The following is a 14714-nucleotide window of genomic DNA, read 5'->3' on the forward strand; positions in this document are numbered from 1 at the left end:
CCAGCCTAGGCACGGACGATTTAGAGGATGTTGGCGACTGCATCCTCTTCCTCGTCCTCCGAGGAGTCCATTATACTGTCTTTGGTGACGTTGCCCTCTTCCAGCATGTCGTCGATATCCTCATCGACTTGCGCTTCTTGCCGTGCTCTAGACGATTTGCCCTGCAATGTAGCTCTACAGTACCCGGCCACAGGCAACGCCGAGCAACGAGGGAAGACATGCGCATTTTAGTAAGGCCGTTGGAATGGAAGCCGCAGCTTTAACGTCAACTCACCGCCTCGCGCCGTTGGCCTTGGCTTTCGCGACTGGGGTCGCGTTGTTCTCATCATCTTCGTCGCCCTCACCGTCGTCATCTTCTTCATCTTCGTCCTCATCATCAGAGCTTATGACAATAGTCTCTTGAATCGCTTTTTTCGTCGCGTTTCTCCCCTTCTCACCACTGCATGATATACGCAACGTTAGCGACATCTTGCATGGGCCCCCGAGCACAACCGAACAGTCCGACGCAAAGGAGACTTACGCGTTTCGCTTCGGCATCAAGCGCGTGGGGGCAGGCGTGGCTGACGGAGATGCTCTAGACGTTTCCGTGAGAGCATCATCGTCAGAATCATCGTCTGATTGGGAGAGACGACGTCGCCTGTGAATGGCGCGCGGTACACGACATGCAAGGGTCAGCGACGGAGCATGGACGGAAAGCACGAGACGTACTTGGCCTTGCTCTTCTTCCGAGGAGATGGCGGCGGACTGCGATCGTCGGATATGACGCTCGGTGTCTCTGTAGCGACACTCATGGAACGCCTGCAGGGGAACAGAATGACGACATTGGCGTGGGTATACGGCATCGGTTGATCGGTGGGGGGACAAAGAGACGAGATAAGGCGAGGCATACCGTTTCCTCCCCTTCTTAGGGGGCTCATCTTCGTCTTCTTCTAGCGGCACGATGTCGTCAAGGAACTCGAATAGATCCTTGAGCTCCTCGAGCTGCCTGAATTCGTCCTCGCTGAAATTCTCGAGCTGCTTCTCGTATCTCTTCGCGAGCGCGCTGTCGAATTTGATCAGCGCGTTCTTCCCGGCCGTGTCCGGCGGCGGGCGGCGCTGATGCGTTGCCGTATGAGCTCTGATGCCCTAAGGCAAAAGATTGGAGCAGAAGCCACGCTTACCGTACGCAGGGTGTCCACGAGCAGCTTGAGTATGCGGACCTTGTCGGCGTCTACCTCGTCGGGCAAATACAGCTTTCCGAGTACTTGGTACAGGGCTTTCTTGTCCTCCTCTGTGATAACGTCAGATCACAACACAGTAGACTCGAGATCCTACGCACTGCTGTACTTAATACTGAAGAGAGCCTTGAGAATGTCGTGCGCCAGATCAAGATGGATGGGGTCCTTGTGAGCGTCCTTACGTAGCCCCTTTACGGCCTCCCTGCGGGTCGGACCATCTCAACGTGAGTAACGGGGACACGTAGCGAATGACGTACGCAGCCTGTATGGGGTCTGTCCAGTCGGCGAACATGAGAGCGGCCTGCGAGGGAGCCACCATATCTTCCTCGCCATCCCATGTATGGTACGCTTTCGTAAGCCACTCGAACATCGGAATGAAAGTCTGTTCGCAAGGAATCGTCCATCAGCATCGGTCCACAAGTCAGTGTACATAGACCCACCCTCTGCATCCTCCGCTGGTTCTCGGCGGACGAGTACGAGTAGACGGGGAAGAAGTACGACAGACACTGCCTCAGCTCGTGGTTCCCGACCGTCTCGGGCGACATGTACGCGAGTACCAGCGCCAGCAGCACTTGCTCGTCTGCGAGCAAGCCTGCAAGCATGAGCTTCGCGGTGCCGGCGCACACCAGCGCGTGCACCTTGTCTGTCTGGTCGCTGCCGAGCATGGCCAGCAGAAACATGACGATCCGACCCTCGTTCTCGCTGCCCGGCGCGAGGAACACGCTCTCGTGCACCATGAGGATGTCGAAGATGATCTGCAGCACGCGTAGCTTGAGCACTTCGGGCGCGGCCGCGACTTGGTTGAGGAACAGCTGGAAGGAGGAAGCCGCCATGTGCTGCAAGACCGTCCATGCGGTTGAGAATCATGGCAGGTGAAGCAAGCGGAACTGGAGGACGTACGCGTGCGATGAGGCAGCAGAGCCCCAAGCAGGTGAGGCCCTTCTCGCGGAGAGCCATCTCCCGCCGCTTGACAGCGGGTATGACTAGCTCGCCGAGGATCCCTTGCAGAACCGGGTTGTCCTCAAAAGTCTAGACAAGCCGTTAGATACACCCTCGCCGACGAGCAGCGGTGATACTCACCCCATTGACACGCTCGAGCATGCCAATACACAACGACAGGCAGCGCAAGTCCACAACGTCCATCCTAGCCTTCTCCTCGGGGGTCATCTCTGCGACCGGCTTCGGCAACTTGGGCTTCTTCGGACTCCCGCCTGCTTCTGTCATGCTGTCGTCCGGGTCCACGCTCATATCTGCCTTGACCTCGCTCTCCTCCTCGGTCGGGGGGTCGCGTAGCTCGTGCACGACCTCGACGACGACTCGAATCAGGTCCTGCTCGCTCTCCGAGATCACGCGGAGGACGTCGAGCGGCCGTGCGAGGAGCGACTCGGAGAGGAAGTCCTGCGCGATCATCCCGCGCACGAGCAGCGACATCTTGCGCCGTCCGATCTCGTCTTTGTAGTCCAGGTTAAGGGCGAGCCGTAGCAGCTCCGCGATCGTCAGCTCGCGGTCCAGCCGCGCCTCTTCCCGAGCAGCGCGCGCCTCTTCTTCGTCGTCTTCGTCGTAGGCGCTCTCTTCCTTCATCTGCTCTGCGAGCGCGTTGTAAGCGTCTTGGATCCGGAACGCCATCGCGGTGGTGACAGGGAGCGTAGCCTCGACTCGTGCATGTGCCTCCTTGGAAATGCACTTGTCGACGAAGACACGCGCGAGGAAGGCACGTTCGGGCGTGAGGTTCGTCCAGTAGTCGTCTTCGGTACGCGCAGTCAGGACGCGGACCTAAGGTAGATGTTCACAGGGCGTACCAGAGAACTCGATGTGTTCGAATATGTCGACGCGCGTGTCAAAGACGCTCCCTAGCGCGTCCTCCGCCACCTTCCCCTCCTCGAGGTCAAACAAGTTCAGGAACGCAACGAGGTCTTCGATGACCTCTTCGCCATTTTCCCTCTTCACGTTCTCCTCCGGCTTGACCTCCTTGCCTGCTTCCGTCCGCACGACGTCCACCCATACCCCGAGCAGTTGCGCCGCAGCCTTCTTCACGATGTCCTCACGGTCCCCTAAGCCATTCCGTACGATCTGCTCCCGCTGCGCGATGGTCAGCACGCGCGGATGAGTGAAGCCCACCCGCGTGCGGGAGTCTTCCCCAACGCCCGTGCAGTATTTCTCCAGTACGTTTACGTAGACGAGTCTCCGTGTGGCAGCATCGACATCGCGCGTGCGTGCGAGGAGAGCGGGCAAGGTGTACGGAGTGGCGGGCAAGTGGGTGACAGCGGCGCGTCGGACTTCGGCGGCGGGGTCGTATGTCATGGTTTCGATGAGCATGTCGAGGATGGTGGGCTCGTCTTCGTCGAGCTCTGCCGTTTCCTCGGAGATCGCGAGCTTTGAGAGAGCCAGGACGGCATATGAGCGCACGCTAGGTTCCTTGTCTCGAAGGCGGTCGAGGAGAGCAGCGCGAAGCTCTGCGTAGAGGTCCTCGCTACGTGCGGGAGTCAGTTGATCGGGACCAGTCAGCAGAAGTGCAACAATCATACTCAATCGCGCCTAGATTCGTGATCGTCTCTGCTATGCACTGGAGGACGCGCATCCGGACGACCTTGTCCTTCGCGGTGCAACCTTCAAGGAAGAAGCGGACGGCATGTGTGATGAACCGGTCGGCGAACGTGTCTTCATCTTCATCCAATTCACGTTCCTTCCGGTATTCGAAATCTAATAGTCAAGTCGCGTTAGGGCCAAAGATCGCGTTGGAAGGTAGTTCCGCAGCTGCGGGACGCCACAAGTGGAGGGCTTCGTGACAACTACAGCCTCTGGTTGTTTCATCGAGGCGGGTTGAGGTTCCCAGCCTGGTGTGACCACACGACGCATCGGAAGGCGGCAGCGAACGAGGACTTACTCTTCTCCATTGCGAACTTGGTGTAACCTCCCATGAACTTCACAGTCCTGTCCGCCTGACCGACGCCCTTCTTAACAGGGAGAACCCGTAGCATCATATCGTCAAATACGTCCCAAAATGCCTTCTCTCCAACGAGCTTGGTGCTTCTATCATTCTGAACGGATGACTTGACCTGCTCGGCCTCCCTATGGAGCTTGTAGAGCGCGACATAGTTCTTCTGGTGGTTGGCAGATGTGTTCTGGACCTGGTCAAAGATCTTTGGCAGAGCGGCATTGAGAGACTCGAGGTCGAAGGGCGCAGCATTGCGGGCAGGCATGGCGGCCCAGAAGAGGGGATGGAGGGGAACAGGTTCACGCGCGATCGAGCATGCGGTAACGAACCACGCGCGACGCGTCGTGTGACACGTGATGCTTCGCGTCTTGTGACCTGTGATGCGTCACTCCCTCGTACGGAGTCCCGGCAGCCACCCGCAAAACAGACATCATTGCCAGTACCTCAGATATCCCATGCTCTCAACTCGTGTTGTTCATCCATTAGTATGCTGATATTTGCGGACATTTGCACCGGCCCTCAGGCTCGCCCGATTAGCCAGAAGACAGACGTGCGTGGACACAACGCGACCCTCAGAATCTGTTCAGGCAACAAGCTCGCCTCAATACCCTTCGAAGCGGTGGGAGTTCCGTTCAAGATCTGGGTATGTCTTGTCTTACTTTGTGTCTCGTGCTGCCTAGTCCGAGTCCTGCGTTATTTGACGGGTATTAGGACGATGAAGTTCAGGTGTCGCTTCGTTGCTTCGACTATATAGCGTGTTCTATCACTTTCTCGATGATGCTTAACCTGTACAGGCTTGGGTGCGGCTCGTGCGGCTCACGATTGTTATGACAAGTATGCACTGCTATTGCTGGATGTAGCGCTCCCACGAGGTGAGCTTTTCGTCCGCAGCTTAGCTCTGCTATGACAGATAGGACACGTTCCGATGGTTGATCATTTGCATGCGCCTCGGCAGTGCTTTTTCGTGTCGAGTCATCGACCTTAACATGGTTTGATTCGCCGGGTGACAGCATTGCATCAGTTCTACATCGCGCAGGGGCGTTCAAGCTTTTCAGCCCCCTCCACAGCCAAGAGCCATTGGTTGATCGATGTCGCTCGCTCTACGAGCACCGTTGCGGGTGGCGCGCTGGAGCAGCCGCAGTTCTTCACACAGGGACAGGCACAGCGACAGTAATGCCCTGAAGGGTTCAAGCGTTCCGGAACCGGCGAGGGACGGGGCTGTGCAATCCCGCACGTTCAATCGGATACATGCAGAAGCATTTCGGGCAGTCTGTAACGGAACACTGAATGACGAAGGCTACTTGCCGTCTGCAGAGCCAACTGGTGGCATCGGCGTATGCATATAACTGGATCCTATGAGCGATGACAAAAGTATCTGACCCACCGCTTTGGCTGAGGGGCTAGGTTTTTTTTCACCAACATAGCGTCCCAATTATATACAGGACGACGTAAACAGGGACTGACTGGTTGACTAATACCGCCGCCTGTCATTACTACCAAGATTATAATAGATCGCAGCCGGAGTATGGCGCTCGGTATTGGGATCGCATCTATAGAATTGACACTTTGCCCGGTGCGCGCGCTCCTCTGTTACCGCAACATAGACACTACGCGCTTCGACTTACGACTTACAACTCATGATGATGATTGGGTTCTCCGATAATATGCATAAAAGCGCATTCATCTTCCGAGACTTTACGTGAACCACTTCTCCCTACGGGCTCTCAAATTGCTCTCAAAGTTGTATACGTGTATTGCTCACTGAGAATGTCGGCCGATTCAGAGACCCAGGCTGCCATAGCTGAGGCGAGGTATGTCTCAGCTCTTGTGGCATTTTGCTCTAGGTTCTGACCCAAGAGTTTAGGTCGTTATTTATCGGCAATTGTTATGGACTCGCTGTCCTCGGTATGTCCCCATCAAAGCCGCAATGAAGGCCCACACTAAAGTTCATCAACAAATCATGCCTATCTGCCAGCGTTATTTGTATACGATTACCTCATAACACTGGGAAGCGAGGTCACGCTGTTCTGGATGCCCCGTGAGGTCAACGGAGCCTCGATCCTCTTCGTGCTTACTCGATACATTACCCTTGCGACCGAAATTCTGAACGTGGCACCCTTTCCTGCTTCATTCCACGTGAGCGATGGCCTGTGTCATCTGTAAACGTTAACCCAATACTAAAACCTCGGCAGGGGTAGAGTCCTCCACATCGACTCGAGTGGGAGGATGTGTATTCTGATGCCACTGCAGCACTGTTGTCATGATCATGGCTGCGGTCGTGATTAGAAGTTTGCAGTATCTTCCATGGGCTGGTACGTGCGACGTGTTCTGCTATGCATGTACAATCTGGGACACCGCCCTTTTCTACAGCGTTCTCCGCACTCAGAGTGTACGCCTTGTGCCCGGGGCCATACAGATTCTTGATAGCAGCAATCGTGCTTCCCCTCTCGTTGGTCCCCCTACTTATCAATATGCTGGTACGTGCTAGAATTCTGAATCATCACAAGCGACCTTGCTTGATAGGCCTTTTTGCCCCAGGTTAATCTGCACTGGGTACACTATCTCGATGATCCACAAGGCGGTGTTATTGTTGTTGATATGTTATCACCAAGCGTGAATCTGAAGTTAGTGAGCGCACAACTATCTCTCTTCACCCCACATATCTGACACCGCAGGTCGCAGGCGTATGCTAAGGTCTTCTAGTACTCTTCGTCCGATATATCTACTAACTCCGACTATCTCCTAGTCATCATCGCAAGCCGGGCCTCCCTGGTTCTCGCCGATCTATTGGTTCTCTGTGTTACTTGGTATCAAACATACGAGACTGTCAAAGTGTCCCGGCGCGATCTGGCTGACTCGGCCAAACCGACCTTTGCAAGTACACTTCTTCGTGATGGTTAGTCGTCTAATCTAGTATTTGTCGTATGCACTGCTCAAGTGATCTACTTATAGGAACGATTTACTTCTTGTCAGTGAAGTTGAAGGTCCCTTCTCTCTCTCATCCGTTCAGCAGCTCAATATATCACGTCGGACAGGACACTACTGATGCTGAATGTCCTTCATATGATATTCAGTCTAACATCGGTGAGCGGGTAGCGGAGCGAGGCAAGAAGTTACTCTGACATCAGTGTGACATTGAATCAGATCGGCAGCAACAATGTATTCGATCTAGCAAGCGTCATACCCTATTTCGAGGAACCGTACGTGCATCTACTATCTCGTGATGAAACCCGATTCCATGAGTGTACACAGTTTGACCTCAATTCTTACGTCGAGATTCCTCGTCAACCTGCAGCAGGTCAAACACAGGCTCGCAGGGTCTTCCCGGTCTCTGTCCCAAATGTCGGAACCCGCATTTCAGCCGCAAGCATCAAGAAACATGAACAGGTTCATTGGGTCCCTAGGAGCTCAGCTCTCGTTCGACGAGGAGGAAAGTGATATATAGGCGGAGTCTTAATATGGTGTCTCGATATATTCCGTGAGGGCCGCCTGTGTAGTCAATCTGTGTTTTCTTGTGACCGTATATTGCCGAGCTGTAACTAGCGAAACATCGAGTGCACTGCTCGAGTTCTTTTCATCGTCTTCATCCTCATGTACGTGGCAGTGTTGGTCTGTCCAATAAACTCTTCTTATCCCCTTCTAGCTAGCGCACGGAAGGCACCTCAACAACGCATGCCTACAGCGACAATTCGCCCTTACTACTCAGACTTCGTCTTGCAGGCCCGTGATGGAAATCAAAGGAGAAACAAATGATTTAAAGCAGCTCACTACGGACATGAACATATCCGTCATCGGCTCAGGTGTAATCATTTGAACCGAGACATTACAACCGAGTGGCAGCACGATACTCATATTTTACTCATCCTTACAATCTAGACACCTCCAACGGCCATGGACCACCGAAAGGAGAATCGCTATGACGCCACCGAGGTCTCGAGAGTGATATCAGACGATAGAACACTGGCGAAAACACGGAGTCGGTTAGTACATAATATGCAAGCAGGATGCATCCGGTCGGAAGACAAACACATACCTAGTTTCCCGTCGGTTCTCCTTCCTCCTCGAATTCTTCTCCTGAGATCTCCGACACGGTATCGTAACCCTCTTCATCGGCAGCCCTGGCAGTCCTCGAGCGCGTAGACTTCTGAGGATTCAGGTTCACGGACCCGTCCCGATAGATATGAACTCTGTTGCCACCAATCCTGCGGTTGTACCGGACGGTAATATGGTCCTTCGTGTCATTGTCGTTGAAGTGCCACCATCGACCGCTAGAGCTGTCAGAATCCGTTTCGGAAATATGTTGAATATCAGTGTCTGAATCAACGAAGGAAGGCTAGGAGAACGAGTGGACGGACGACGTACGAGTAGACGATTGCCTCGGTTGAGCTCTTGAGGTCTGAGTACTTCTTCCAAGCGGCGGTACAGAGTGTAGTGATATTCGGCTGCTCGGCTGGTAGCAGAGTCGCGGGTCTGAACTCCATTCTTAAGGACATGATGAACGAAAGAGGATGAGGGTTCTGATGGCTCGATTTGTAGGTGTGGGGGTAGTATGTGCGGGGTGGTGAATCGATGTGGGGCATGATTAAATACTCATGGGGCTCGGCGGGTACCGAAGAATTCCCTCCGTGAATTTGCAACGCGAATGAGCCTTGTCAAGGAAGCTGGTTCATTATTGGCATACAACTATTGCAGATGCCGGAACTACATTGTACCGGTGTGCGCTGAGCTCGATCTCCGCCGCCGCGTACGTGTACATGCAGCACCTTATGACGTTCATGCTTGCATGGAAGTGTCCAAAAATGTGCTGTCTGGACCTCTAGCGCACAGGTCGTGCACAATCATAGTACCTCATAGTACTCGCATGTGACGTGGGGCAAGTACAGTGCAGAGTTCGAAGAATTGAAGGTGTAAGTGGAAGCATGCAAACGTCAATTGGATCGACTGGCAGTTCCGCATGACCCGTGAAGTTGGTGCCTCGATTCAGACCATCCCTGATAACGAGCCTTCATCATGTCGGTCTATAGACACATAGCGCGTCATGCTCGGTCCTGCCTCATTTGAGTGCCGACTCTCATGCGCCTGAGAACTCGCAATATCACTTCACTATGCAGCTCGTCCCAGCGCTATCTTTTGATCAGAGGCTCACAACGGGGGTGACCCACACGCTCCGCTCAGTGTAAATGCTTGGCAACCATACCTGTTGAGTGTTGCATCCTCTTCGCTCCTCCTTAGCAGATAGACACACTCCACACTGGTCGATCATCTACAGGCTTATCGGCCTATTTGTGGCGGTGGTTGAGGTTCTTGGGTCACCCAACCTGGTTCACTCACGACAGCGAACCATGAGCGCCTTATTGCGCAGAGGACTTCCAAATCATGCCTCACGTCGTTCAAGACGAACGCACGGAAGATTATTGTGAGACGCTCTACAGTGACGCGCATCGCTCCTTCGCCTCGCTGCGCACGGTCAAGGCGCTATGCGCAGTACTTGTAGGTAACGCCCGGAGTCCATCTGCGTCATACCCCACCCCCCCTGCCCGCGCACTCGGGGCAGTTGTCAAAAACAGGACCTCACGGAAGAGTCGGTATGGCATCCGTGCGAGGAAGGCGGACGGGGTGACCAGATTCGAAGCCGAACCTCCGGAGGGGAGGGGGATCTCACGTGCGTGAGTCGGCATAGGTCTATCCAGCCTAGCTCCATACAACGTCGGCTGGAAGGACGTCTGCCAACGCCCGTCAGCGAGTTCCGTCTTGATCTCAGGCCGGTCCAGATCAATTTCCGTGGATCACATCGCGAGCCTGAGCTGTGTGCGTAGGATGGGGGCTCACCTTCGTCTTCCCGGAGACCCGGAGCTGGGAAAGACCCGGGACGGCTGAGAAGCCTACGTCTGGCTCCCTGTCCCGTAAGTCGTCGATAAGGGCGGTGCGGGGCTCTGCGTAGAGGTCTTCGTTGTGAGTCGGCACAATCAGGCTGGGTCAGTCAAAGAACAAAATATCTCAATCTCACTATTTCGGAGAGATTGAACATTGCCTCCGCTGTGCACCAGTGGAGGATGCGCATCCTGACGACCTTGTCCTGACGAATAATATGCGCAAGAGGACAGGGAAAGTGTCCTCTATACAGGCCACGCTCCTTGAGATATCCGGGTTCTAGGATTCGACCCACATCAGTCAAACACTACACAAGGGACTGTCCTTAGCTAGCTGACGAATGAGACCGCACGCACATGATGTCCGCTATGGGAGCAGAGGCGCACCAATTGCTACTCCACAAAAGGCGAGACGCACATAGGAGACAGAAGGTCACCCATGCGACGACGAAAGCGGTTGCCCAAGAACATCTCACCTAATGATACCGCCGTACCAGAGATAAAGAGGCCCTTTTTTCTGCTCTCCACAGCTTCCTCCAGACAAATCTGCAACACTGCTCATTTAGCATCTCATCGCGAAAGTAGCGAAGGGACTTACTTTGCTCCAGCGTGAACTTGGTGTAGGCTCCCGCGGATTTCACGGCTCCGTCCGCCTAAAGGACGCAGTTCTTCAAAGACGGAGAACGCGGAAACATCTTGAAGTGCATCCCAAAAGGCCTTCTCTCTCGCGAGCTTGTTGCTCAAGTCATTCTGTGCGGGTTGACTTGGCTTGCCGGTTCTCCATGCAAGGTTTGCACGGAAACGCTACGTAGTCTTGCTCGTGATTGGCGAGTAACCTATGTACAACAACGGCGGTTATAACCCGAAGGAGGATCGGGCCATGATGGTTTAAAACCTCCCTTTCCCCCTCCACGTGATGACAACCGTGCTTGTCCAGAGTTGTCTGTGCACACATCCGGGGTGGCTCTTCCATTGCCAGCGTCGTACCGCTCGGGTTCCTTTCCCGCCCTCTTCCCGCCGTGTACGGCTGTTCTGTGAGCTAGTTTGCGCTCTCCTTGCCTGTAGAACCCCTCTCCTCCTTCCTGCGCTCTGCCCGCCTCCCGCCGTCCTGCTCTCTCCAGGGACGATGTCGCGCCAACAGCGCATCAGAATTTGATGCGCTCCTCATGGTACCTACGCGCTTACCATCAGCGCCGTTTCTCTGTTGATATCCCCCTCCCGTCTTGTCCTACGTGACTGCCGCCGCCGCCTCCCTACGTCCCGCCACAGACCCGCTCGCCTTAAGGCATGCTATATGCTTGCATACTACGTACTCGTTGCTTTGGTTTTTCCCCTCTTCCGGCCGTCATGGGCAGGACCCTCGACCTCGCCGCCCGCGCCCGCGCGTTGCTCGGCTGCTCTCTTTCTGCATGCGGTAGGTAGGTTTGAAACCGTCAAGGCCAGATTGCCCTTCAGGTAAAAACCGCCGTTGTAGTCTCTACGATTGGCGGGGGCGTTGTGGACCTCGTCGAGGGGCGCTATAGAGGGGTATCCTTCCGGTCTTCGACATCTAGGAGTTCAATGGCATCAGAGCTATAGGCCGCACTACAGGGTAGCATCGAAGCCAGCAGCTGGAACGAACCACCCATGCAGGAACTCGGCCGCAGATGCAACCTTTCAGAGGCATTACATGCGAAATGGACCCGAAGAGCACTTCAAGGATCTGGGGCTCGGCTTGGCCAGCTTCGACGGTAGACTCTTCCGAGATCGCGAGCTTTTCAAACGCTCTATGGCGTACCTGCGCGCGCTAGACTCCGTGCATAGATCCCTGGGTTCCTCAAAGACATCTTTGCTGCGCGAAAGCGTGAGTTAGGTTGAGGTCCTCATAGAGCGTAGATCACTGGTGTGGTCAAACTGTCAATGGCCTCATCCTGACCATCTTCGGACACTCTCAAAGCGCACGACATTGTATCATCAGTGATACCCACAAATACCATATCTTCTATTTGGATAAGGATGATCTTGGCTGCGACTTAGCGTGACAGACGAGAACAAATGCGCAACAGGTTGAATGGCCTGTGGCGCGTCGGTGGTAGTGACGGCAAGGAAGAGGCGCCGAGCCGCGAGCCCACCGCGTTTTGGGAGCGTGAGGGCTCCGTTGCAGCCGCTGCCACATGGAAGCCTTTTCAACACATACGATGCGCCGCCATCTTGTTCTCGTCCACGTTGGCCCTCTTCTCTCGACTGTCTCCAAATGTCCTCGTCACAGCCAGTAGAGTCCAACAACGCCTACCGACGGACGAACAGGCACGACGACCAAGTCCGCGTTGCCCCCTACTTGACCCATGTCGTCACCCATCACGGCCAGCTCACCCTCATCCCGCCCCAGAATGCAGGCAGGATAAGGAAGCCGGGGAAGAAGAAGAAGCAGTCCGGCAGCAGGAATCCGCTTGACGACGAGGAGCCTCGCTTCACCACTGCCGTCCCCCTCTCGTCTTCTCGCAAGCTCCATCCTGCTCCCGCTCAAATACGCACTCGGAAACATGCCATCTCGACACCATCACCAGTATCTGCGTCTCCTACCGCCCCGGCGTCCTCGTCGCGCAGATTTGACCCCATTGTAGACGGTGCGTGTGGCCCTCCATCGTTTCGTCGCCGTACACTGATCCTCTAGCGTGTCATAGACCAGTCAATACCAGATTATCCTCCGCCCTCATTCGAGGATGCCATCGCGGCCCCATACCTGCCCCCACACCTGTCCGCGCCTGTGACGAGAGACTCGTTGCAGTCTCAGCCCTGGTCGCATGACGCTGTCCCCATCGATCCGTCGTCTGCGTACACACAGTACCAGCGTTCCATGACGTCGAGCGTGTCTTCCCTGCCCGCTCCGACTTCCGTTGTTGCCGTGACGCCTACTACGATCTACGCCTCACCCGCGCCGTCGCAGTTCGAGGGTTCTCCCGCGCCTACAGAGGCACCACTTGCTAGGTCGGTCGATCTTCATCCTCTCTCAGATTCTCCTTGCAGCCGATCCTCACGTCCCGGACCACCGCCCTTATCGTCTCCATCAACCACCACATTACTATCTGTGGCGACGCCTGTCACGACCACAACCGCCTTGTCCTACGCTACGGCTGCGTCAGAATCTTCTACCAATTTCTCCGACACGCCTCTACTGCGTCCCCCGCAGCGGAGGTCTATCCCACATTCATCTCTCGGGCAATCACCACTTGTCGACCCAGCATTGCAGCCTCGTGATCGCTCGCCGAATGCGGCGCCTTACCGCTTGACGTCTCCCTCGACCACCACCCTGCTCTCAGCCCACCATGCTGTCCGTGATTCCCCTGCTGCCTCCGAGGCTTCTCCTGTCACCTATCTTTCTGGTTCTTCTCAAGCTTCGCCTACCCTCTCGGAAATCTCTCTGCCTTCACCTCGTCCTAGACAGCAACAATCCCACTACTCGCTCCCTCTTCTCCGTTCTCAGCCGTCTGAGTTCTCACTACCTTCACAGCACCGCGCATATACCGAACCGCTCTCCGCGCCCACCCCCGACGTTTCCCCGCCCGCTTCTCCGTCTTCTCCCACCAGGACTTCTATTGCGACTACGACCGACGTGTTCGAAGAATTCACCTGGGATCCGAGGCAACGCTGGTCCGCGGATCGCCGTCTGGGACTCTCACTCGAGGAGCGTGTCGAGCGTGAGTTCCAGCGAAGGAACACTGAAGAAGCCCTCACCGCTTTCGGCGGCGCCAACGGCCCCAGCACGAACACCCGCCAGTGCCACCACTCCGGCACGCTCCGGTCGCTCGAGTGCGGGGACATCGAGAGCATCGACGAGGTCAGCGAAGACGGTGACGGCGACGACAGCTTCACCTTCAACCAGAGCGAGAACGACGTATCCGAGGAGGAACGCGACTACGACGCGGACTCGGCCCACACGCACGTACACGCGCGGCGCAGCCCCCTGCCATCGAAAGGGAAGTCGCCCTACCTCGAGCTGTCGGCGAAGGGAAAAGGCATGTCGCGCTCTAAGTCGCTGCTGCTGATGCGCAGCCCGAAGAGCCAGAGTCCGGAGCCCGCGAGCCCGCCTGGCTCGCCGCTGTCCCCGAGCTCGTCGGGGTTCTTCAAGCTGCCGATGGCGTTGGCGAGTAGCATGACGCTGTCGTTCTCGAATGCCCTTGGCGGGAAGGATAGGGATGGGATGACGGATAAGAGCTTCTCGGCTCCGCCGTATCCGACCAAGTCGCTGAAGCGGAGGGAGAGCTTCGGCGTGAAGAGACTATTCAGCGGGCTCAAGGGGAAAGAGAAGGAGCGGGAGCACAACCGGTCGCAGTCCCTCCCAGCTGCGGCCTTGACGTCCAACGTGAACTTGAACGCGAGTTTCGTATCTTCGTCCGATTCGTCTTCAACATCGGAGTCTATCGATGGTTGGGAAGTCGTCAGTGTCGAGGCCGAGTCGGTGCATTCGGTTCAGTCGGTCCAGTCGTCGACTACTCCGACCTCTCCTGCACGCTCCAACCCAGACGCTCGAACGTCGTCACCGACGAGCTCACTCTCGTCTCCCACCACGGAGACTGCACGTTCCGCCTTCCTCAACCGTCCAGTGCGTCATCGTCCTGCACTACTCGACAGCCCGACGACGACTACTTCTCCGTTGCCACCGCCCATGCAACATGCACCAACCGCAACGACCCCGGTTACCCCATCTGCCGT

The 14714-nt window shown here is 55.8% G+C and overlaps 2 protein-coding genes across 2 annotated transcripts; both read right to left on the minus strand.

The window, feature by feature from the left end:
- Positions 1 to 270: 270 nt before the first annotated feature.
- DICSQDRAFT_67599 (uncharacterized protein) lies at positions 271 to 4417 on the minus strand (the record flags this gene model as incomplete). The annotated part of the gene is made up of 13 exons (XM_007369045.1): positions 271 to 439; positions 521 to 637; positions 709 to 798; positions 890 to 1095; positions 1161 to 1270; positions 1319 to 1415; positions 1471 to 1599; positions 1658 to 2053; positions 2118 to 2246; positions 2298 to 2962; positions 3017 to 3687; positions 3743 to 3917; positions 4102 to 4417. 13 exons carry the CDS (start codon positions 4415 to 4417, stop codon positions 271 to 273), a joined length of 3270 nt encoding a protein of 1089 aa, XP_007369107.1.
- Positions 4418 to 8185: 3768 nt separating this feature from the next.
- On the minus strand, positions 8186 to 8645 carry DICSQDRAFT_129058 (uncharacterized protein; the record flags this gene model as incomplete). The annotated part of the gene is made up of 2 exons (XM_007369046.1): positions 8186 to 8426; positions 8515 to 8645. 2 exons carry the CDS (start codon positions 8643 to 8645, stop codon positions 8186 to 8188), a joined length of 372 nt encoding a protein of 123 aa, XP_007369108.1.
- Positions 8646 to 14714: the final 6069 nt, after the last annotated feature.

The sequence above is a fragment of the Dichomitus squalens genome (assembly GCF_000275845.1).
Source record: "Dichomitus squalens LYAD-421 SS1 unplaced genomic scaffold DICSQscaffold_43, whole genome shotgun sequence".
NCBI classification, from domain to species: Eukaryota; Fungi; Basidiomycota; class Agaricomycetes; order Polyporales; family Polyporaceae; genus Dichomitus; species Dichomitus squalens.